Source organism: Serinus canaria, chromosome 10, assembly GCF_022539315.1.
Source record: "Serinus canaria isolate serCan28SL12 chromosome 10, serCan2020, whole genome shotgun sequence".
Classification (NCBI taxonomy): Eukaryota; Metazoa; Chordata; class Aves; order Passeriformes; family Fringillidae; genus Serinus; species Serinus canaria.
The window spans coordinates 13762890-13787080 of NC_066324.1; the positions used below are offsets into that span (position 1 = coordinate 13762890).

At 36.4% G+C, this 24191-nt stretch overlaps 1 protein-coding gene across 6 annotated transcripts in view; it reads left to right on the forward strand.

Annotated features, from left to right (window-relative positions):
• The window catches only part of CGNL1 (cingulin like 1), a 54928-nt gene that overhangs the window by 16293 nt on the left and 14444 nt on the right, over positions 1–24191 (forward strand). For all 6 annotated transcript variants that reach the window (XM_050978386.1, XM_030228435.2, XM_030228436.2 and 3 more), the window contains 10 exons: positions 417–511; positions 1437–1530; positions 2103–2204; positions 2593–2741; positions 3230–3365; positions 5123–5335; positions 19924–20130; positions 20443–20547; positions 22793–22945; positions 23579–23749. In XM_050978386.1, the coding sequence (XP_050834343.1) occupies positions 417–511; positions 1437–1530; positions 2103–2204; positions 2593–2741; positions 3230–3365; positions 5123–5335; positions 19924–20130; positions 20443–20547; positions 22793–22945; positions 23579–23749 (1425 nt within the window). The remainder of the gene's footprint in view (positions 1–416; positions 512–1436; positions 1531–2102; positions 2205–2592; positions 2742–3229; positions 3366–5122; positions 5336–19923; positions 20131–20442; positions 20548–22792; positions 22946–23578; positions 23750–24191) is intronic.

The window sequence follows — 24191 nt, forward strand, 5'->3', positions numbered from 1 at the left end:
CTTCATTAGAACAAACTCCCATCATACAGTATTTCCAAATGGGATTGTTCAGGAGAAATGTAAATATAAATTTTTGTTGTTGTTATAAGTATAGAAAACTTGATTTGTAAAACAACTGATTTTTGTATGCGTAAAAGAAGATGGAGGGGCCAAACAGATATCAAGATTCTTAAGCATACATGCACAAAAGTAGAACATAAAAAGATATGTATGCAAAATCAAGTTGTTTTCTTTTTTCTTTTGGTGTGGAGTATGGTTTCTTATTGCTGTAAGGCAAAACCCCTTGAATCTTTCAGAACTTCAGGTCCGTAGCACATGAAAGTTTTCATTAATAAGATAGAATGGGGAATTATACTGTTTGTATTTACACCTCTCACAGGATTTTTATCTTTTGACATTTTGTCTTTATCTTTTAGGCAACTCCTGATCTCCTAAAGGGCCAGCAAGATCTTGCACAGCAAACAAATGAAGAGACTGCTAAGCAGATTCTTTACAATTACCTTAAGGAAGGGTCAGTAAACATAATGTAACTTTTGGATAAGACTGCATTTTCTCAATATTTGTCTTCTATTACATTTGAAATGTGAAACAGTAAAGTGAAAGCTATAATTAAATGAAACAACTCTTTCACAATTCTGTTTCTCAGCTGTGTCCTCTAAGGCATTATCTGATGTCAAAATACCCAGACTACCAGGACTTACATAAGGTGTTGTACAGGATATGATTAAATGCCCTTGAAACTTGTGAATCAGAATTTGGTGTGTCTTTTAAATACATCTGGAATTAAAGTTTGTATAATATAGAGGTTATTGGAGAATTCAAATAGTGCCTCATGGAACTTTAAGCCTTTGGGTTTTTTAAACCACAACAACAGTGAAGTGCTATTTCCTAAGGTTGGACAAAAACCCTCTGTGAATTTAATACTTTGTGCACCTTTAACTCTTCATATTTTCTACTGATAATTTATTGAAATGTAAAGGAAGGTTCAATTAATTTAAAATACACAATGCATTTAAATTTCTTTTAATTCCTGATATAGCAGGTTCTGGGACCTGTTCAAATGTTATTTTATGGTGTAGTAGTCAGGACTTCTAAAACCTAGAACTAACTACTTCTTATTTCAATATGTCTGAGTAATAGACATGCTGAATATCTGTCTTTCCACAGTCACAGTCTTACAGAATGGATTTGCACTTCAAGAGTTTAATGCTCTTTTTTGTTTGGTTGGCTTTTCAGAAAACATTTGGAATACAAATTTTTAACTCCTCTATTTGAAAATTTTAGCAAATCACAGTCAAGATAATTTCTGATTTGTTTGTAGTATTTTGGGGTTTTTTGTGGAGATTTTTATTAGATTGGACAGTCTGAATTGGGTTTGATGTTAACAAAATAGTAACTTTGATTATATCATTGCTTATTTGTACTATCTGTTTTAGAAGTCCTGATAATGATGATGCAACAAAGAGGAAGGTGAACTTGGTTTTTGAGAAAATTCAGACTTTAAAGTCAAGAGCTGCTGGAAAGACACAGGTAAAGAAATGTTAGGCACATTCACATAAAATTTATTGGGTAAGGATAAAATTTATTTGCAGAGATAAATGATAATCTTTTGATTGCAGTGAGACAGACATAGCATGAGAGATTCATGCTTTTCTCATTAATGGAAGCATTATTTATTTGCAAAATACATCCTAGGAAATTACCTAAAAAATGCATTTGAAAACCTGTCTTTAACATATGATCATGCTTTCCTTTAATATCCATTTTGCATAATTAGTGATATCACAGTAAAATTGGCCCAAAATACACATTATTTGAGTCATATGTTGCCTAATTTGAATTTTTCTTTACGTTTGTATATTTTCTGTTTTATTGTCAATGTGCCTTGAGCAATTTTCCAAGAAGTTTTATGAAAACCAAATCATGATTCCTTTGAAAATCTTAGCTTGGCTTGACCCATGTGAAAAATCCCTGGTGAGCTCAGGCGGTTGATGCCATGCTTTGTTAGTCTTGCTTGTAGCTTTGCTTTAGATTAGGAAAAAGAAACTGTTCTCAAAGAACATCTTGGCTTTGTGGGAATAAATGCCTCTATTTAATTGTAGGTTTCGGATTCTTCGGCTGAAGTAAAAGTATTGGTGGAACAAAAAGCAGAACTTGAAAGGAAAGTGGAAGAGTTAGAGAAAAAACTGGAACTGGAAATTAGGGTACAGCACTTTGTTATTATAAAGCTTCTGAATATTTTAAATGCACTTCTTAAAATAAGTGACAACTGATCCTCCAGCTGATTCCCTTTTGCTTCATATTCTTCTTAATCCAAATATACCTGTGCTTTGTCAGAAGACTTTTATTTGAGGGGTGGTTGGTCGTAGCATTGTTACCCTTTGCAACAAATCTGTTCTGAGTATTTGAGAGGGAGTTTGGAGCAGTGAATAAAAGCGTTAAGCACATGCACAATGCACTTCTTAGGTATCTGCTGAGGTAAATGTTAATCTGTTGATTGCAGTGAGACAGATTTAAGACTGAGAGACAAACTGTATTAATCATGTAGCTGCTGTCTATTGTTTTGCCTAACTTTTGGTGTACAAAATTCAGAATCAGCAAAATTCCAAAGAAGAGAGAGATGCTACTCGAGCAAGTCTGAAAGATCTTCAGTTGCAGCTTGATCAAAGTATATGTGAAAAGGAAGCCTTAAAAAAGCAGCTGGAAGAAAATGAGAAGGAACTCAGGCAAAACCTGGAGGAGTGAGTTAATTTTAGCAAAGTTGTCATTGAAATTTCACCTTTTCATAAACCTTTTAGATTAAAAGGTCTCCAGAATATGTTGATGGAACCAGACAAGTGACAATTGTTACTGTAGGAAATGTTTATACCTTTTAAAAGAGTCAAGTCTTTAAAAAATCTGGAAGGAAGAGGAAGATTGCTGAATTTATAATCTTCCTCTTAGTGCAAATTGATTTTAATATTTCATGGTCAAAATAGATAGTTCAAGTCTTTGAAATGTGGAAACAGTTCAGTGACTAAAGTACCAGGTCTGAAAAAAAATACAACTCCCCACTTAAATACCTAGGTAGAAGATTTCTCATTTTTACCCCTCTGACATTTAATTTTTCTGCCTCATTTTATCCCATTCTCTTGTGGGCAACATGGGAATGTTGCTGGTTTTAGTACTTGAATGAACAAGCTAGTATTTCTACAAATTAAAAAACTCCTGTCTGATTTTTACTGATGAGGCTTTTTCAAGTGAAGATGGAGCAGGAAAAACACCAGACTGAGATCAGAGATCTTCAAGACCAGCTCTCTGAGATGCATGATGAACTGGATAACGCCAAACACACCGATGAAGGGGAGAAAGAGGTTCTGATTGAGGTAAGTTAGGAAGTATCAGAAGGGGGATCAGAAAAATTGCATGAAAAGAGGAGACTAAGATACAGAAATACATGCCTTTGCTTTTCCTCTGCTATTAATCCAAAGCATTGTAGCATTATTAGAGTCCTAAGAAAGAATGTTATGCAACATTAACCATAAAAGGAATACAGAGTGTAAGTACCATTGTTTTATGGAGCAGGAGAACAGATGTCTTAATGGTTGACAGACAGGTGAGTTATCCACTATTACCAGGTTATAATCTCAGTTTTAGCAATTAGGAGTTGGGGTCAGAGCAGGGAAGATCAGTTGAAAAAAGATGCATATATTATCAAAGCCAGATGAGATTCAGCTAAAAAAATTATAAGAACTCAACAAAGTAGTCTCTAAATTATTTACTTTCTATTGGTGGGACCAGGGAGAGAAGGGATGAGTCTGGAGAGGAGCAAAAGAGTTACAGAGTTTGTCACCTTGGGATGAAAGAGGAATTGGCTATAGCCCTGGTTGTACTAATATACTGATGATGAAATAGAGAACACAGCTTATTAAATTTGTTGATAAGGATGTGTAAGAGTATCAGTGCAGAAATATTCAAGATGTTTGCATGCAAGATCTGAGTAGAATAACTACCTTGTTTTGTATGGGTGAGATTTGATTACTCTTAAATGACTGTCTTAAATCTCAGGCACTGTAATTGAAAGTTGAACATAAGTAGGGGAATATGAGAAATGAAAACGATTGTACTGAAAAAACCACTATCTTTGAAGAAGGACTTCAATCTGAATCGAGAAGTGAGGGAAGAGTCAAAACCACATCTTAGAGAATGTTGCTGTAAAGGTGATAGTGATCAATTTTTCTGTGTTGTGTGGAGATGGAGTAAGAAATGAGAGACTTAGCTCCAGAGATTTAAAGAGAGAGTTAAAAACAGTTTCAGTTAATGCTGATAATTAAACAGAGGAAGATGCTGCCTGGGATGGTGGTAGGATCCCTTCCATTGTAGGCTTTTAATGGCAGAGTAGGTGATGTGTGTCAGGAGTGATTTAGACATCCTGGTCTTCCTTCAGTGCAGGGAAGCCTGCATTCTCTTTGAAACTATACAATTACTCACAGTTTGAGAAATACCAAATTAGAGAATTCTTGAAGCAGTACATTTTTGATTGTTTCTGTTATTATGTGTTTTTGTATGCATCTGTAGTCTTCAGATTCACTGACTCTCCAGTTCCTTCCCAGAGATTTGTAGTGGGGAAATGACTTCTAGGGTTACACTGGTGGGAGGAGGAAGGGTGTAAAGACATGGACGTGGTTAGGAAGCACTTGTTTTGTCTTCAGCATTTGAAGAAGCACCTTTATTTATTCTTTCCAGCAGAAAAAAAAGCAAAGGATTATCACTGAGTTTGTTTCTCTTGCAGCTAGGGGAAAATGCTTTATCTTTGTCCTTAACTATCTCATTGCTAGTGAAAGCACAACGTAGGAGTGACTCCTGCATTATTTGCAGATGGCATAACATACACCATTAAAATCTTTTGATAGTTTTGCAGCATCAGATATGTTGACCTATTATATAAAACATCAGCTATGTGTTGTACTTCTAATAATATTAGGGTTGAGCAAATTTTCAGCTTACTATAAAAGCTGTAAAAAATATGTCAGTCACATGAAACAAAGTTGTCCTTGGGGAGCTTAAGTGCTTTCTGTGAGACATAAACAGAACATCCACAGGGACTATTTGACACACAGCTGTGTTTAATTTTGGGCTTTAGGAGCTGATGCAAATGAAGCAGGATCTGCAAGAAGTATTGATAGCAAAAGATCAGCAAGAAGAGATTTTGAGAAAGAGAGAGAGAGAGCTCACAGCCTTGAAAGGAGCACTTAAAGAAGAGGTATCCAGCCATGACACAGAGATGGACAAACTTAAAGAGCAACACGATAAAGAATTGCTGGATCTACGCCAGAGCCTGGAGAAAGCAACAGAGGTACGTGAGTGCTAACAATTACCTCTGCAGGGGAAGATTCCACCTCTCTCAGATGCTGTAAACCAGATACTCGTATTTTCTTAGCAATATAGGCAAAGATTTAGGCCAGGAGATTCTTGGCTGCTGAGGTTAAGTTTTATTTCATACACATCTCATGTTTTGATTGTTTGTCACAGCTGAAGTTGTGGTCCTTTCTTCAAGCACTTACTTACTGCATTTGCTTAATTGCAAACTTTGAGGGAGAATAGTTGGGGAGTATAGTGCAGAGAACCATTTGCTTGTCCTGGGTTAATGAGAGTCACCAAAAGCTTGAGGATGCCCTTGAAGAGCACCAGTGTGCTTTGCCAGTCATACTGTTGAGATAATTTCTATCAATTCTCTGCAGTTCTTTGCAGCCCACTGTTCCTATATTCAGCTTCTTGTGTCATATCCTGTTCCCTGGCTTCATTGTTCCACCTTGCCCATTCAAATTCTCAATATCAGTGCAGGGTTTTATGTTTTATTTTGTCCTTTTCGTTTATTGAACTTATGCTTGTTTACTGAATAGTCAAAGGAATGTGAGCACAAGAAAACAGCAGGGATTTGGGTTTTTGAATCAGACAGGAAGAAAACAGAACTGAAGGAATTGCCTCTTCCAGCATCTGCAGGAAGTCTTTGTGAGAGGGAGAACAGGAAAAGTTTCATGCGTGTATTTATTATTGTTTTCCAAAAGATGTCCTTTGTGAAATTTTCTTTGTAGAGACAGCAGGTAGGAACATACTGAAGGATTTTTTTTGTATGAGGACAATTCTCTTAAAGTTTTGAGCATTCTTTTTACAGTGACAGCTTTTTGTGTCTTTTCTGTACTCCCTCATTTTATTTCTCAAATGTTTGAGAATATTTCTGCAGGCAAACCAGGCTTTACCAGTATGTCAGAACTGTAGGCCCAGTTTTATGCTTAGAGATATCCATGCTAATTTATGTCAGTTACCTACGCTGGTCTTAGGTGGGTTGTAGTTATCCTGCTGGTTGTAACACAGAACTGGGGGAAAATTAAGCTTGAAGCTGGAAAGAAGTTTCCAAAGCTTTATATGCTCTATGAGCAATGTAGGAGCTCATGTGGAAGATGCTGGATAGGTATTGTATGATTGAATTCTGACAAAAGATTATATCCTTTTTAAAGGTTTGTTTTAAATGTGCAATCTTCTTTAGAGGTTAAAAAATTTTATAAATGCTAGTTTGTTTATGCAGCCTAGGACTTGTACTTGAGGTTGTTCAGCTTTGCTTGAAAGTGTTGTTTCTCTTTGTTTTACATCATCATGAAGATATTTGACTTGTCTGAGCTGCATGAACTGAATTAGTTTTTTTCTTTGAGAGAAAAGTAGAACATTTAAATTATCATTTTTTATTACACAGTAATCATAGTGACAGCTCAACCTCAATGAACCATCTTTTCAAAGTTAGTGCATGGTAATTTACTGTATTTCAATTATGGAGCTGTAATTACGACTGACAAGAAATGAAAGAGCAGTCTGTTTGGCATAACAATAACACAGTCTGGGAAATGGCTCTATGACTGGGTTGCTGTGGCTTAGAGATATTTATAAATAGCATTTCTTTACTTGCATGACATAGTCTATCTAATGGTAAATTTAATAAGAGGTACAAAAGTGAAATTTACGTGTTTAATGTTGGTCTAAGTACCAGTTCAATTTCCATTTGAGTTGAATTTTTTGTTTATTTGAAGTAAAACTTTTAACATGTTTAATTGGAAGGTGATGTTTTCTTTCATTTTTAGTTTCTTTTAAAATTTTGCTGGTATTTGTACTCAATGATTTCTTGAAGCACAGCATTGTCTTTATCTTTATGCCTGCTGGCTGAGATTTGTTGTTGAATTTGATATATCATTTATCAGGAGAGTATAACCATTCTCTGCAGGAAGTTTCCTGACTGATCTGCTGTGATCTTATATATATATTGTTCATTATTTGGTTAATAATTAATCTGAAATACCCAAGAGACATGAACAATTGAAGCTACTTGGCCTGTTGGTTTTTGTTTTGTTTTTTTTTTTTTTAAATATATTAGTGCAAGCTGGAAAAATTCATACCTGCTGGCAGGACACAAGAAACCTACATCAAAGATTAGTGGGAAGGGCCATTCTGTTATATTTGATGAGCAAAACAGGAGTGTAAATGCTGTAATAGTGGTTTGTCATACAAAAAATGTGGATAGGGATATTTGATAGATCAGGTTGTGTCAGGACCTCTATGTTCAAGAGTGTTTGTACTTATGTTGCTTCTAAATCATCCAGATTGGTACAATGAATAAAGGTGTTTTGTGATGTATAGGCTGTTAAGGAAGTTTTAGCATGGAGAAAGGAAGTATGTTATGTTATGAAAGAAAGTTTTTATGCCAGTGTTAAATCAACAGAATTTTCATCTGCTGGAGGTGTCAGATAGGTTGGCAGGTAATGTGCAGTGCATTTAGTCTGTGTGAATGCCACGTAGATCTGTTTGCAAATAATGTTAGAAATGTACTCAAGGTTTTCTGATAGAAGAACAGAGCAGGGTTGATTGTCATTATGAATCTGTTCTTATACTCATGAACATGGTGCTAGTTTGTTTTTTTTGTTGTCATTATCTGGTTTTTATTGTTGTCATTATCTGGTTTCTGTTTTTTTTAATAGGGAATTTGAAATAAAGTCAAAAATATTAAGATATTTTTCTTTGCTAGAGTTTAACTTATTTTTGTGTTATGTCTTTTGCTTGTAGTGGTCTTGAGATGACTGTGACTATTCTTTACTTCATTGCTTGTTTGTTGAGACTGAGACCAGACTATTTCCATTTAACTATAGAAGAAGTTTTGTTCTTCCATGACATACCTCTGTGGGATAATAATGACCTTTAATTTAATAATATATTGAAAACTTAATGTCTTTCTGATTAAGAATAGATTTCTTCATAACTGCAAGTGCTAGATCAGAGATTAATATGAATTCTACTCCAGTTTTAATGTCACAGAAAAACTTCTATTATTTTATCTGACTCTACAACACAGCAGTCCAGGATTGTACTATTTAACCATGAGTGCTCTATCACTGTAGATGAAGTGCCACTGTTTCAGTAAAATTCGGAAATAGCTTTTGGAATGTAATGCTGCAGGTAAAAGGTTCTAGAACATTGCAGCTAATACTGTGCTAATCCTACTGAAATTGTATCAGCTCAGGAGGGCAGTTGCAAACTGCACAGTACTTCAAATTTGCATCTGTATTTAGAGAAGCCAGCTGAACAAATGATGCTGTTCAGAAAAAGCTGTAATCATCACGTTAGGAAGAGGCTTATCTAAGCCTGACCTTGACTGATTTATTTGGCATGTCATATGTCTGACCTTGTTCTCAGAATGATAATACAGACACTCAGAGTTTAGAGCTGATTAATTTATCAAGGCATTTAAGAATGCAATGAAGCTGGTGATCACGTTACCATTAACACATGTGTGTGTTATGTATGATTATGTTATAATTAAAGAGAAGGAATTTTACCAGAGCAAATGTAGGAACAGCAAAAGACAATGGTTACCTCCTGCACATTTTATGAACTAAAATGGTCCTCCTTTAAGATAAGAAAAAATTATAAATCTCGGGTATTATACATGAGAAGAAGCTTTGGTTTTGGGTTTTTTCCATCTTGTTTATTTAGGTGAATCTAGCACAAACTGTAAAGAACTTTGAAATGAAAAGTAACTACTGAATCTTTTTTTACTTAACCTGATAATATGATGTGTCTTCCTCAAAGCTAATAAAAATCTCCCATGTAGAGCAGAAACTTGCTTAAGCATTCCAAATGAGATATATTCTGTATGCCCTTTTTTATAGAAATGGTTTGGAATTATTTGAAATGTAAAATGAAACATAACTAAATTAGTTTATTCTGAGAACCTGTTTTGGAATAATACTGTACAGTGAACAGTGGTTAGCTGAGTTACTCAGGGAAAAGTGAAGGTATAAGTGTGGAGCATTGCAAAACCACTTTGGTACTTGAGTGATTTAATGTATGTAACTGTAAAATTATATATATATCTGAAAAAAACCCAATGCCTTGTTTCAAGCTGAGGTGAAATCTCGGTGCTATAATGAATCATGCTAAAAACCCATGGTCTCGATAGCAGTAAAAGAAACAATAATATAATAAGAATTACTTGGGCATGGAAACATCATTATGCATTCTTATCCATATATCCATAACTCACCTGAATCTGCATCCTAAGTGCTGTGTCTGAGGCTGGTATGTTCACCTCAAGCAAGATACACAACAATTGAAAAAGATTTAGAGAAGGTAATCTAGGATTTGAAATGCCACTGGTGGGTATTTTCTTTCCTCTGTCTGCCTGAGGCAGCCTTTGTCATGTTGAAATAACCCTTTGTTGTTTCAGTTCTAGAAGCTGCTTGGTAACGGGTCTAAACCATGTACAGATTCAAATGCTGGAATGAGTGGTCCAAGTCAATGTTTCATCTTTCATGACCTAACCCCTCTCCCTCTTTCATTTTCTACCCTCTTTTTCCAGCCTTCTAAAAGTCTGGTGAGATTCTGATTGATTTTCACTGTGGTACAAACACAGATGGGGTGGGGGGAAGAGAGGGAGGGCACGCAGACAGAAGTGATGGTGGAAGGAAAGCTGCAGACACTCCTTAAACAGATATTGTTATTGGAAACACCTATTTTAGAACTGTATATGAGGAAGACAGATTGGATTTGCTTTGCCCAACGTGTCTGTTCTCTGTGTGGAAAGGAGGTTGGTAATAGCATCATTCATGTTTTCAGGACCCATTTAATGAAATACCAAACAAATTATAGAATATTAGTGTTGTCAACAATAATATAACATGTGCCTCTAAAGCACTCTGAATACGTAAGCTGGTGACTGTGTCTTTAAGTTCCACTTCCTCCAGTCCTTCATTTCCTTGCAGTTTACTCCTCCATTTATTTGGTGTATACATGTGTGGGTTTGGGTGCAGACAGTACTATTCAACTGCAGCTAGTGAGTTTTATACTGCATGTAGAGTGAAGAAAGCCTCTCAGCAAATTTGTCCTGCAAAGTTCTGTTTGAGTTGGATTGGACCACATCTATAGGATAATAAGAATCCTCTTCTTCTGAAGTGGTCATTTAACTATTGTGGCCCTTCCTCTGCTAGGACTATTTCAGTAAGTCTGGGTTGGGAGGGGGAGTTGTTTGTGTGATTTTTCATTTTCTTTGTTTCTGAAGCTTTGCTAGAGCTTGTACAGCCAGTTACTTCTTTAATGCCATCAGGAGAATCTCTAATCCTTGTTAGCAGAAGCCAGTTTATGTATTCAGGTGATTTTTCTCGTGACAGTGTAAGTTTGTTTGTGTATGTATGGGAAGTATTTGACTCTGTCAAACAGGAGGGAACAATGTGAACACAGGTTAGTTAATATTTTACTCCAGTCTATCCAACAACTTCTGACCTTCAAAAGACTGTTATTATAAGCCAATCTGAGTATGTCATGATACATAGCCAGGGGGATAACATGACTTTGATGCAGGTACTGGTTAAGAGGTTAATACTTTCCTGGCCCTGGATTTTATAACTCATATAAATGTTAGGTCATGGCTTAATTGGAAAATTTTGTTTAATATGCTCTGTGTAAAAGAGAGCTGCATTCTCAGTCTTCAAATGTAGGTATTTAAATCTTTCATTACATCTCATAAATGAAAATCTAAATATTTTTGGAAGTAATATTTAAGACATGGTACCATTTCAAGCAGTGAAAATGACCTTTTAAGAAAACAAACCTTTTCTCTAAGCTGTCACCAGTGAATTTTTAAGGAGTTATAGAGTGGCTCTAGCTGGAATGAAATGAGAGACCAGTCCAACTCGCTTGTTAATTTGTGCACTTGCTTACTGAATAATCTCTTGAAGTACAGCAGAGAATTTAAGCTGGTTGCAGTGTACCTTGCAAAGAGAGGGAAAAAAGTCACTGACCCTTTTAATAGGTAACTAATAATAGTTAACTTCCAAAGGCATAGCCATGTGTTAAAGTTGTCTAGGCCTCAGTTTGAGGTTATGGGAAGAATTATTATAATCCATGTCAGGTAGAAAAAGAGTACATACAGCCATCGAGGCTTTTTTTTCCGAAGATAATGGTTTTGTTGTTACCTTTTTTTGGGCAGTAGGTAGAATGGGTTGGGTGGGTTGGTAGCCTAACACTCCATTTGTAAGGAATTTTGGTACTCCTTTTGTAGAGATACGAGATTTAATTATCCATGCTATCCTATGGTTACACTATTATTCATCCTAAGGCTTCCAACTGCTTTAAGAAGCAGTGTCTGGGGTTAGAAGAATTGCCTAAAGGTAAACAGTGGGTAAAAATGCCAGAACTACAAGCAGAGGTACAAGCAGAAATGAAGACCTGTTATTTGTATTCATGAGCTTTGAAAACTAGATGACTGTAGCTGAATAATACTGATTTCAGAAGCTCCTTTTACAGAAGAGCTAATAATGATTACAATTTAAGAGTTGTCTCTACATGGAGACTCACTGTCTTTGTCTTTTTTTTTCCTCAGTGTCAGTCTTTGGGTGTAGAATGGTTTGGGAATTTTTCTTTCTTTGCAAATCACCTGCATGTTACCTAAGGAAATCAGTGTCTAGTTTTATTTAAACTATTTTGTTTATATACAAAATGAAGAGGAAAAGACAATATAAAGATATTTGATATCTCCATCACTGCTACACCCTCTGAATCATCTGAGGGAGCTGGGTAGATATGAATCCTTAAAGTCACGTGAAACTTCTTACGTTCTTAGCTCAAGAGGTTAAACTAGTCCAGCATCAACCTAAAAAGGCGGCCCATGAGTCTTCAGAGCTGCTTTCAACAGCCAGTATCTTGATACCTGAGGTGTTCTATGCCAGGAATAGAATGAAGTGAGCAGCAGCACCATTTCTCTTTTTCAGAAGATACTGCAAGATTATCCTGTCATTTACTTAGATTGCACAATTATGAATATGGAAAAAAATATTTGAAAATCTGTTACTTCCATTAAAAAGCTCCAGTTTGTGTCCACCTCATTTTGAATGGAGATTTATTCTTCAAGTATAGCTGTTAAAGAACAAACAATTAATTGAAACAATTTTCAAAGAAAAACAGAATCAATTAGGTTGGAAAAGAAAAAAGCCTCTGAGGTTGAATTCACCCTATGGCTGAACACACCACGATGTCAGCTGGACCAAGGCACCAAGTGCCACGTCCAGTCTTTCCTTAAACACCTTCAGGGACGGTGACTCTGCTCCATGGGCAGCCTGTTCCAGTGTCTAATCACGATGGCTGAGAAGAAATTCTTTCTAAAGTCAAACCTAAACCTCCCCTGGTGCAGCTTGAGGCCATGTCCTCCCATCCTGTTGCTCTTTCCTGGGAGAAGGGACCGACCCCCACCAGGCTGCACCCTCCTGGCAGGGAGTTGTAGAGTGATAAGGTCACCCCTGAGCCTTCTCTGCTCCAGGCTGAGCCCCCGGCTCCCTCAGCTGCTCCTCATCAGCTTTATGGTCCAGACCCTTCCCCAGCGCTGCTGCTCTTCTCTTTACTTGCTTCAGCCCCTCAATGTCCTTCCTGGATTGGGGAGCCCAGAACTGGACATGAATTCCTGATATGCAGTTGAACTGGATTCTGAAAAGAAATGTAAAGGTTTTTAGAAGAATTTGCTGACTTTGCCTGATCAACATTGGATTTAGCCAAAATGTAATGATTCTAATACATGGCAAATGAGATACTTAATTTCCATACACTTAAGGTCTTCCTTTACTTTGTAAAAGGACTCTAAGGATACCATGTTGTATAGTCACTGCCAAAGGGGAGTTTCACCAGCTAAAACACTGAAGTCAGCCAAAACTATTTTTTAATGATCAGTTACACAACCTCTCTCATGTGTTTGCCAATGTTGAGGGTGTGGTAAAAAAAAAAGGTGTGGAGCCACAAAATATTTTCTGCATTCCTATCCAAAAGTATTTTTTTCTGTATTCAGGTTGAAACTGAACATTTCATTTGCATCTCAAGGACCTGGATGGGTCTTCTGTCCAGTTTCTTTGGGTTTACACAATAATGAGTGGTGGGAAAGGTTTTGGCGCCTTTTATACTATCTGTTCACTGCTTGCAGCAAAGTTCAGAGTAGAATTCTGTATAAATATATTTGCTTTACTGAGGTTTCTGCAAAAAAGGAGTTGGAACAATATTTATTGTTTTATTTTAACTTGTAAGTTAAAATTACTAAATTTAATATGTTTAAAGGTACTTCTGGACACATATATAACTATATACAAGGACAGAAACCCAAGCTTTATTACATTGATTTCTTGTTAGGCAAAATGCCTGAAAGGAGCAGGATGAAAGGTGAGGGACATGTATTTTACTGCTGGTGTTTCCTTATGTTCCATAGGCCTAGAGCTGAAAACCAAATGCCACATGCATATAAACTCCAGCAGCTGTGACTGTGTAGCTCAGATAAGCAGATCTGTGCTAGGTAAAACTTTATAGGTCAGGTGTACGTGCCAAATCAAACAATACACACACATATATATGTATGTAAATAAATGTGTGCTCACTTTTTTCTCATCTGCTAGGAGTTAAATGGAGCTTGTACATACTATTAAAAACATCTTCTGGAGAAAGAATTATAGACATATTTTCACCAATTTTTAATTCCTTTTCTCAACATTCCTTTTCCCTGCCATCTTCTAAGTAATGTTATTCCCTGTATTAAATACAGGAATGTAAGAGGTAGAAAGATCAGTGTTGAGAGGATCCTTTAGTTGTGCATGTACAAACTAAGCTACCTAAGTTAACATTGTTAGTCATTATAAAGTCCTTGATATTTACAGGGTACAATTCTTGCTCACTTTAGTTGCAACTGTGCACTCAAATCTATGTAAACCAAGCCCCAATGTCTCAAACACCAGGGAAGTTAAGGAGCATGTAGTTATTGATGCTCTGGAAAGATTTGGCTAATTGACTTGCCTCAGGAGGTCTTTGGCAGAGACAACAGACTCCAGATTCTCTAGGGTTGGTTTTGGGTACCTTAGCTGTGAAACTGTCCTTTCTCTTTATTGCTTCACTCATTTCTGCTGTTAACTCTTAACTTTTCAAGCTAATTGACTAATCCTTTGAGCTTCAGTATTAAAATGTATGAGAACTATTAAAAAAGTCAGTGGTATTGAACACTATGGATTATATTCTCCCATGTATGATCTGTTTTTGTGGTCAGAAACAGATTTTTTTCAGTGAATCTTTCTTTTAGGATTTGATAATTTGTTTCATTTGGTTTGTGTCCACTGCTGGACTAATAAGTAAAGTTACTGCATGTGTACTGTGGCACAATGACAACATCAGAATGCAGAAGCTTATCTTCAGTCAGTCACAGAGGATTTTGTATTGTGGGAACTCCTGTACAACTGTGTTTTCATTCTTCTAGACAAGCTTCTTTTCCTTTATTCTTAGTTTTTTCCAGAAATTCACAACTCATTTCCAGCTCCTTTTCCCTGATCTCTGTAGCTTAATGTTGCTGATAAGGCTTAGGTAGTCTTAATCAGGAGTTTAAACATGATGAAATTTGAGAATGTATAATAAAATATTCAGTGAATTCAAAGGTAATGAATAAGAAGGTGATATGGGTGTGGTTAAGAAGTCTTTGAGTGATGTGGTTGTTAAGAGAAAGGTATTGCTCCTTCAGAGATTGAGGAGATTAATATCTGAATGTAAAACACTACAAATGTAGGGACTAGAAGGCACTGAATGTCCTGGAAGACAGAGCAAGGACAGGCAGATTGAAAGGAAAAACAAAACAAATGCAAGTAAATAAGCATAATAAGCAAAATGCTATTGGGTATTTACTTATATAAATATATTTCTGTAATACAATGCATTAAATAGTAACAGTAAGAAGTTGGTTTACTAAAACATGCTGCCACAACTAGAAAGTGGGACTAAAAAGAAATAAACATTTTCTATATCATAGGGAAGAAACTGCAAAATTGGGATTCACATATGTTAATTTTAAGATCCAAAAGAGCCCACTTTAATTCTTGATAAAATTGGCCCTTTCTCTTCCTGTTTTTTGAGGGGCTTGAGGTTTTGCAGAGGTGTTTTGGTTTTTGTTTTTTTTTCCTTTGTATGGTAAATATGTCTGAATATAAAGTATTTCATTCCAGGTTTTGTTGACAAGAATCTTGTTTAACCAGTTTTGTCTGTTTTGTGCTCTGTATGTTTATGTGCATAATCTCCTTTAAACTTTCTGAAGAGACAGATCCACAATTCTTTGAACTAAAGTTCTTATATTAACAATGTCTGTTAATGTTTTATATTCAACTTGAATTATTACTTTGTGACCTTCACCTAGTTCTGTTACCATGGGTTAAATTATATAAACTTAGTTAAAATAATTGTCAAAACTATTCCAACATCCCCAAATAAATAAATGTAAAGGATTTATGAATGGGCACCCACAGGAGTCATTAATTGATGTCATGTCATTAAGCCTTGAGGACCATGAGTTCACTCACACTGTTTATGTGCAGCATCATTACAAACAAGTCACCTGTGCACTGAAGGAAATGCATCCACAGCACAACCTCTCGCTGTCCTCAGTTGCACTGACTACCCCTTCAGTGTTCAGTTTTCTTTCTTTCATCCTCATCACTCTAACCCATTTGTTGAATGCTTTTGCAAACAGCTGTCAACTCCTTTTTTTGAGTGTGTAAGCCAGTCCCTGAATTTTCAGTGAAAATATGCATCCCTGCTCATGTAGGCAGAACCCCAGAGATTACCCCTGGCTGTTGGCAAATACTGTAGGACAGTTTAAACTGTCCTTGTTGTTGCCACTTTCAGTTTTAACTCTGAAGCACAGGAATTGCCATTTAGACTTTATCAACATACGGAGTAATTTCACTGTCATTTCAATGCAGTGGTTTTCATATCTTTTACTTCCATGTTTTGTTAGGGAAATTCTTTGCAGAGTATAGTGAGCCATCCCTAATGCCAGTGTTGAATTGTACCTGTGGTCTGTACATGGTGATGTGCCTGCTAGCTGTGTGGGGCTGCAGGAGCCCCCTGCCTGTGTGCAGGGCTTCCACTGGCAAAGGACACAGCAAGCCCTTTGTGCGTCAGCAACGGCCCTGTATGGTTTGATAGCTGCTGGCCTGAACTTTATATAAGTGTTCAATATATGGACAGGGATCTCTCTCCACCAGGTTCTCCCTAATGGTGTTGCTACAGGGACTGTCAGAGCTGCATTTCAGTGCTGGTATGCTTTGTGTATGCTCTCCAGTGATCCTTAGGCTTTTTGCTGTCATGTTCATGTGTCTTCCCAAAAGCTGGCCTGGAGGGAAGGTAGAAGGTAATGTGGGGTGCCAGAGAGGACTAACAATGGAGAATGCAAAGCAAGAGCTGTGGAGACTTTTGATACTTGAATTTTCTATAGTAATATGCTATAGGATATGGCATACGTTGCCAAAAGCTCTTATAATCCAGAAATTTCATTTGTGCCAGTGAAGAAGCTCTGCATGAAATTCTCAGTGCTCTAGGGAAAAATGATATAAGCTTTTTACTGTCTAAACCCAGCTGTGTAATTTGACTCTTGGAGAAATGATGGTATGTGTGCTTTTTCTTATACACGAAGCATCTAAACTGTATTTGTATGGCTTGACTTTGTTTAAACTTCACTATCAAATTGAAGATACTTTTGGATTGTTTTATCTAGTGTCCTCCTGAACAATATCCTCAGGGAGATCTTCCATGCTTTATGTGTGTAGTACGGTAGTGGAGGGTAAACTGATAAGATAGAAACTCCTACCTATGTTTCTTTTCAGTCTTGTCTGAAACAACTTGAAAAGATGTTGAAACAATGTGTACAGTGAAACCACATTATGAAGAAGATTCCTTGCACTCCCCCCAGATTATAAGTAAGAAAAGTGTTCACTCTCCAACTCCAAGACAGTGCAGCTCTCCATAAATACCAAGAGAGTTTTCTACCATCTTATAAAAGTATGTGTGTGTGAAAGAAAGGAATTTTGTCCTTAACTTGTTAGAGAATTTGCTTTGGCAGGTGTAACCTTCATAATGATGCCAAGGTCATTAGAGACCTGTGAAGATCTGCTGGCTAAGTGCTGGTCAATCAGCTGGAACTTTAGCAAGGTTTTATATATATATCCAATTTATTTCCAAGATTTTAATTTAGGTTAATAAAGACAATACTTGCAACTAGCTCTTTATGTTTCTCTACATTTTAGATGTATTCACCTAACTTCTTGCTAACTTACTGAAATATATAGTGATAAAGGAGAGCAAATAATAGTTTAGTTTAATATTAGTGTCTGTATTGTAAGATACATACTACAAAAAGCAGGCTGGAGCAAATCTCTAGATATGATGGCATCAGTGTAATCTGAACTTAATTTTGAACTCTTAGGTTAAATAATATATATAGAGGGATATTACTTCTGTGTTTATTTATGTGTATGGATCTCTGGGGTGTTGTTGAGTTGTTTTCTTTTGTGCATGTGTGCATCCACTTTTAAGTACATACTGTTTCCTGTGTTGGGAAAGTAGAGCAAACCATGGTTGATGTAGTGGAATCTCCAGGTCTGATGTGGGTCTACTGCAGTCCTCTCTTACTGTGCAGCCCCATGTAGGCAGTTGGATGAAAAAGAACAGACAAATCAACATTCCTTTCCCTGAACTCCCCAGCGTGCCTCAGCTGCTTTCACTCAGCTCCAGAAAGGAGAAATGAGACTAAAAGGAGCCACTGGTGGAGTGCTTGCTAATTAGTAAAACTTTGCTGCTTGCAGAAAGCAAAAATTAAAAGAATATATAAATGCTATTGAAATTCCAATACATGAAAACTTAAAGCATCAACAGAGTTTTATTTCAGAGCTTTTAACTAGTCATGTGTTTAGAAGAACAAGTTTTTTCAGGATTTTCAAAAGACCAGAACTTGTCAGCCTGCTTATGCTGCCAGTTTTTGTATAATAAGTTCATTGACCCTGTAGACAGTCTGAGTGTTTTCTGAGTTACTGCTTTATCTAATTTGCATGATTTTAAAGCTGCTGCTTGCTAGAAAACAGTCTAGTGAGGGCATTCTTTGTAAACACCCTTTTATATAACTTTGCTTTTTCCTTTTGGGTAAGGAGAGGGGAAGATCAGGAGCGACAATCAAAAATAGTGTAGATGAAAGGTGATTTTCATGCTTTCAAAAAATATTTCACAAAATAGTTTCTGAATAGTTTGATAGGATTTCTTTTATTCCCACCCAGATAAACACAATTTCATGTGCAAAAAATGTTGTGCTTCAGTAATGAATGTGTAATTACTTATTGTTACCAGATAATGTAGAGGCCAATGGTATAAAAGGATTTGAGAAGGATTAGAGAAATTAATGGATGATACATTCGTGGAAGAAAACCAGTGAGAGCTTGGAGTGTATAATGATGAATGGCTTGCCTCATAGTTCTTCCTTTTTTTGCCTGTAAGCATCAGCCACGGCCATGAGAGAGAATCCTGGTCTAGATTGATTCCTATGTTTGTTCTGATGTTCTTGCTGTTGTTTGAGGTCTTGGTGTAGAAGACAGCGGAGCTGCACTTGGGAACCAGATCTTTGTGCAGAGTATTGTTTTGTGTCAGCCCCTGAATGCCCAGGAACAAGAACCACCCATTATATCCTGGGCTCTTTTATGTTCTTTGGAGGGGATTCTAAATGAAAAGTCAGTGAAGAGCAAAGATGAAATCCTTCCTGCTCTTTACAGAATTAAATGTTTGAGTGCATACTTGGTCTGTGTTACAAGAGTATAGATAGTATAACCGTATAGACAGTTACTTCCACTCATGGTAAATGGCAGGGTGTTTTAGAGGGTAAGTGGTAAGGTGATGATTAGCTCTGAAAAGTAACATGCTGCAGCCAGCTGCCTTGCAAGAAAAAGTCAAAAATCCAGTGCCTCAAGTTGTGATGCATTGGTCATTATTATAATTTGTGTTTGTGCTAGGTATTGATTTGAGTTTCTGAAAAAAAAAGTGTGTATTTTTGAATACAAGTTGAACTTGGTATTCAATACAAGTGGAACCAGCACTGTTTATTTAGTGTAAAGATCTCTGTATATTATCTGTCATTTACTCTGCAGCCCTACCAGCAGCTGGATGTAGTGTGTTGCATATTAGTACTTGGATGCTGCCTAAATTTTGTGTTGTTGTGGAAGACACTCTTCATAAATATGTTCTTCCTTAAAGATCCATATGGCTTTTTCTATCTGTTAAATTTTTTAATTTACTTGGAATTACCTAAATGGGATTTGGTAATGAAATATTTTAGGGCAATAAAGAGGAAGATGTTAAGGTGAAAATATGAGATGACAAGCATGAGACTGTTCAGATGTCATATATTACTTTATGTATTCATATGCCCTAGGAGAAAAAATGCTAAATATTGAAGTCTCTGTTGATATTTTAGTGTTATATCCTAGCTGTATTTGCTGTGATGCCTTATGGAACTCCTGTTGGAAAACAGCATCAATTCTTTTTTTTTTTTTTAAACATGACATAATTTGTTTTCACTAGAGTGCTGCTGTCCTTGCAAGTGAAAAAAATGCTGCACAAGAGGAGCGAAATAGTGTAGAAAATCAAGTCAAAGAGCTGATTGAGGAAAATAAACAATTGAAGAGAACACTTACTGAGCTAGAGAGGAAAATTGAAGAGCTGCACAAACAAATTGATAATATGAAAGTAGAAGAAAATTCAGTGAAGGAAAAATTAAAGACATATGAGGTAAGTTAGAAAACAAACCCCTTGAGTAGTCTTCCTCTTTGCAATGTGTTCATTGTAGAATAAAAACTGACCAAGGGGAGGATGGACAATGCCATAGGAAAGGGTAAGGAAAACCAGGTTGTCAAGAAGCGGGATGCAGTTTGCTGACATGTGTAGGAAAGATTTTCCCATTAAAAACCAGAGTGGAACCAAGTCACACCTTGAGACTGGGGAAATCAGTAACAGGCCAGAGTGAAAAGACTGTAGAGCTTTTACTTGTCAGGTTAAAGGCCTGGCCACTGTTTCTCAATGTTTCAAACTGCATCATTGCAGGAAGAGAAGCAACAATTAGAAGAAGCTTTGAAACATGCTGAAACTGAGGGAAAAGAATGGTTAGTGTTAAAAGCAGCTTTGGAAAGCCAGCTTGAAGATATGCAGGTAAGAACAAGAAGAATTTGGATAATTTAAATTTTAAATTTTCTGTTTACCTGAGTCACTATTGCTTTCTGTAGAGTTACACCTCATTCTTTTTGAAGTACACTTCGTTGTAAAAAATAAAGACAGCAAGAAAATACTTCTGTGTCTTTAAAATTTAATGTGCATTTAATGTGAACAATATGGGTGAGTTTTGTTTTCACAAAATGATGTTTTTAAGCTGATGTTTCCTGTAACTTCATGAATAAGTGTTTCCTCTGAGCCATTTGGTTAGGCTTCGTTTTTGGTTGTCTTAATTTTTATTTTTTTTTTCATTTTAAATCTGTTTACCTGCTCTCCCTCACTGTTTCTCCTTGTTTGCTTGTCTGTATCACTGATAGTCTGCACAATCACTGTAGGGGTGTATTGCTCATCTCTGGCTTGCATTTAGCACTCTCCCCTAAGAACTCCCTTCTGTCACAGTCTGACTTGACCTTGCTGTGTAACATGGATCAATGCACCATACACATCTCCTGCATCTTGATTAGCTTTGGGCCAAGATGCTTGAAAAGTGTGGGGTTTTTTTTCTGTTTATGCATCCTTCAGGGCATCGTGCCAAATAAGCTGCCTCCAAGCAGGGTCTCCAAATGAAAGAATTCTAGGAAAGGTGACAGGAGAGTCTGGCTTGACATTTTATTCACAACTTATGTCTAAATTCTGGCACCCTAAATTTAATCCTTTTTCTGATTCTGCACTCTTGTCCACCGGATATGAGCACTAACAGACCTCAGGATGTAATCAGTGGGCCTTTTGTTTAGAACAATTCAGCCTTTCTGTCTTTAGAGTTGTTCTAATGAATAATGTTGTGCAGTAGGTTGATTTGGCCTTGTGTTACCACTGACAGTTGAGACGACAAACTCTGGCACTATAAAAATGTGTACCCCAGTGGAAATGTAATTCCTGACTGGCCCATCTTGCTTTTTTACATAACACAAATTACTTGTAGTGGAGGTCTAGTATAAGAAAGACAATGACAATACCAATAGAACTGTAACAGTTACTGGAAACAGCCAAGTCTATTTCTCCTCCATTTTGGATTTCTAGTCAGAAAAGTTAAAGCTGGTATGCGCTTAATTGTAATAGACAGTTTGCATTAGTGCTCTCATCTAAAATCATCCTCTGTACTGAAATTTTGTTTATAGATGCACAAGTGAGGAGTATTTCTGTAGCATTTCATGTTGTGTTCTAACCTCTGTTTTAGGGTAGCCACCTCTGTGTAGGGCAGTGTTTCAGGAAATGAAAGACATCTCATAATTTTTGTACCATTGAGAAGGGAAATGACCTAATTTTTATGCCCTTTAACCATAGCATATATGGTACTGTGATATCTTAAAAACTAAAAGCTATACCTACATTATGGATGGCATCATCAAGTAATCTGTGCTTTTTAAATGAAACAATCAGAACATGGGATCCTTTCTATGGGTGGAAAAACAGGAAGTTTATCTTTTCATTGTGGTAGATAATGGTAGGCAGCTAGAATTAGCATTGCAGAGCATTGTAAATTGAAATACATTATTAATTTTCAGTTATCAGCTGAGATGAATTACTGATTTTGTAAAGAACATTCAACTAGTATTGTTTGGAAAAAAATAGAGAAATATCAGAATTATCTTTTAGGTTAGTGTGAAAACAAATTACTCCTTATCATTTCCCCCATTTTGTTCTCTTTTCATATAATAACACTTTAGCTTCTTCACAAAGCAATTAATTGCCACTAAAGATTGGCTTTAAATTGGCAACTGACAGGCTGATTGCCTGACTTGCAGTTACACTGTGACAAACCAGTTAATTCCACTGAAAAGTGCTCAAGGATTTTTGTACATGAAGGGCACTCAAATTAGAGATTATGTTCAGATTGACCATTGAATTGTCCTATATGGCATCCAGATTTCAAATACTGCAATTCAGTATAGTTTACTGAACAGGCAGACACTGAGGAAACTGCAGCATTTGGATAGTTGGTAGCAACAGTCCCATTGCATCATGGTTTTAATACTTGAGTTAAGAAAAGAGGTATAAATGGACATTCAGTTGTTTCTAGCATGACATAGCAGTGTTTGTCCTGTACTAGCTAGCAAACTGTAAAACCTGAAATTTGTCTTAATTTTACAGCAGCTGCTGGTATTAGTGTGATAAGTGACATACCTTTAAGGCATTAGAAAATATGGTCTACATTTCATTACATGTATTTTTTAATCTGCTGCAGGAGAACATCCGTTGCATTTCACAGGAACGACAGCAGTTAAGTCAGCAATTAAAAGATGAAACTCAGCAGAAGGAGCAGTTAAAGCAGATAAAGAATGAAATGGAGAATGAAAGATTGCAACTGAACAAGACTGTTGAGAAGTTACAGGAGGAGGTATGAGTTCACGCCCAAGAGGCTGCAGGGATCTGAATTTTATTTAACAGATAAAAGTAAATGAACTGACAAATTGTAAAGAATAATATATTTTTAAATGTATAAAAGAAAGTAAAATGAAAAGTTTAGTATTAGTTTCTTTAACCTAGAGGCTTTCACTAAAAGCTTTCAGGGCTGGAACAATGATTGGAACGCCACTATTACTAAATGGCATTGTAAACCAGTTCTGTACAAACCAGAACCCAGATCTGAGTTCAGATCTCATGTACAGTACAGTGATATTTCAGAGTTTTACAGCTGATTCTCAAAATTTCTGTATCAGATTTATTGTGCCATCTCTGTGTAAACTGTACAGCTAATACTGACATACTGAAGTGTGACTGTGTAGTTCATTGTGTCACTGAGCTGGAAGAACTGCTGACAAACAAAAAGAGAATAGTCTTACCACACATGCTATTAGAAATCAGCTTGACTGTTTTGTGTTTTCCCACTTCTGCATAGAAATTAATTTATTTGGAACATTTGATAAATTTTCTATTTGAAAATACTGAGCTGAATACTGAACTTGGAGGAAAAAACCCATTTGTTTTATTAAGCACAACAGAACCTTTTGTATATGTACTTTTTGCCCAGATGTCTGAAATGGTGGAGATCTCAAGAACATCAACTCTGGAGCTTCAGAGCCAGCTTGATGAATACAAGGAGAGAAATCGCAGAGAATTTGTAGATCTGCAGAGGCAATTAAAGGAGAAGAACATTGAGGTAGAAAAATCACGCCTGATGAACATAAGAATGCAAGATGAGGTAATGACTCATAAGTTCAGTGAGAAATTCTCAGCTTTGACCTAGAATTCAGTGCAGGTAGTTTTCAAGATAATAAATGTTTGCTATCATGCTTTTGTGTACTCTCATGTACATCATGAGAGGCTGATCTCAGCATGTTTTTGAGTTTGATCTTCCATGGTAGTGATCAGCATGTAATTTCTACTGGGGAAATGGAGGTTCCTGTTTAGGACAGATAAATGCAGTGTTTGTCAAATGAATGCGCCTTAAGTGAAATGGCAAGGATTCCATTGATGATCTGCTGCTCCTTAATTCCTGTTACTGAAGGCATTGAGAATTTACAAATATTTTTTATTAGGGAAAAACCCACCAGTTATTTAGGAAAAACAAACAACCATACAAACATACATTCTCCTCTTCTTTCATATGAGCCAAGGTGGAGCTTTAAATCACAAAAGTTTCT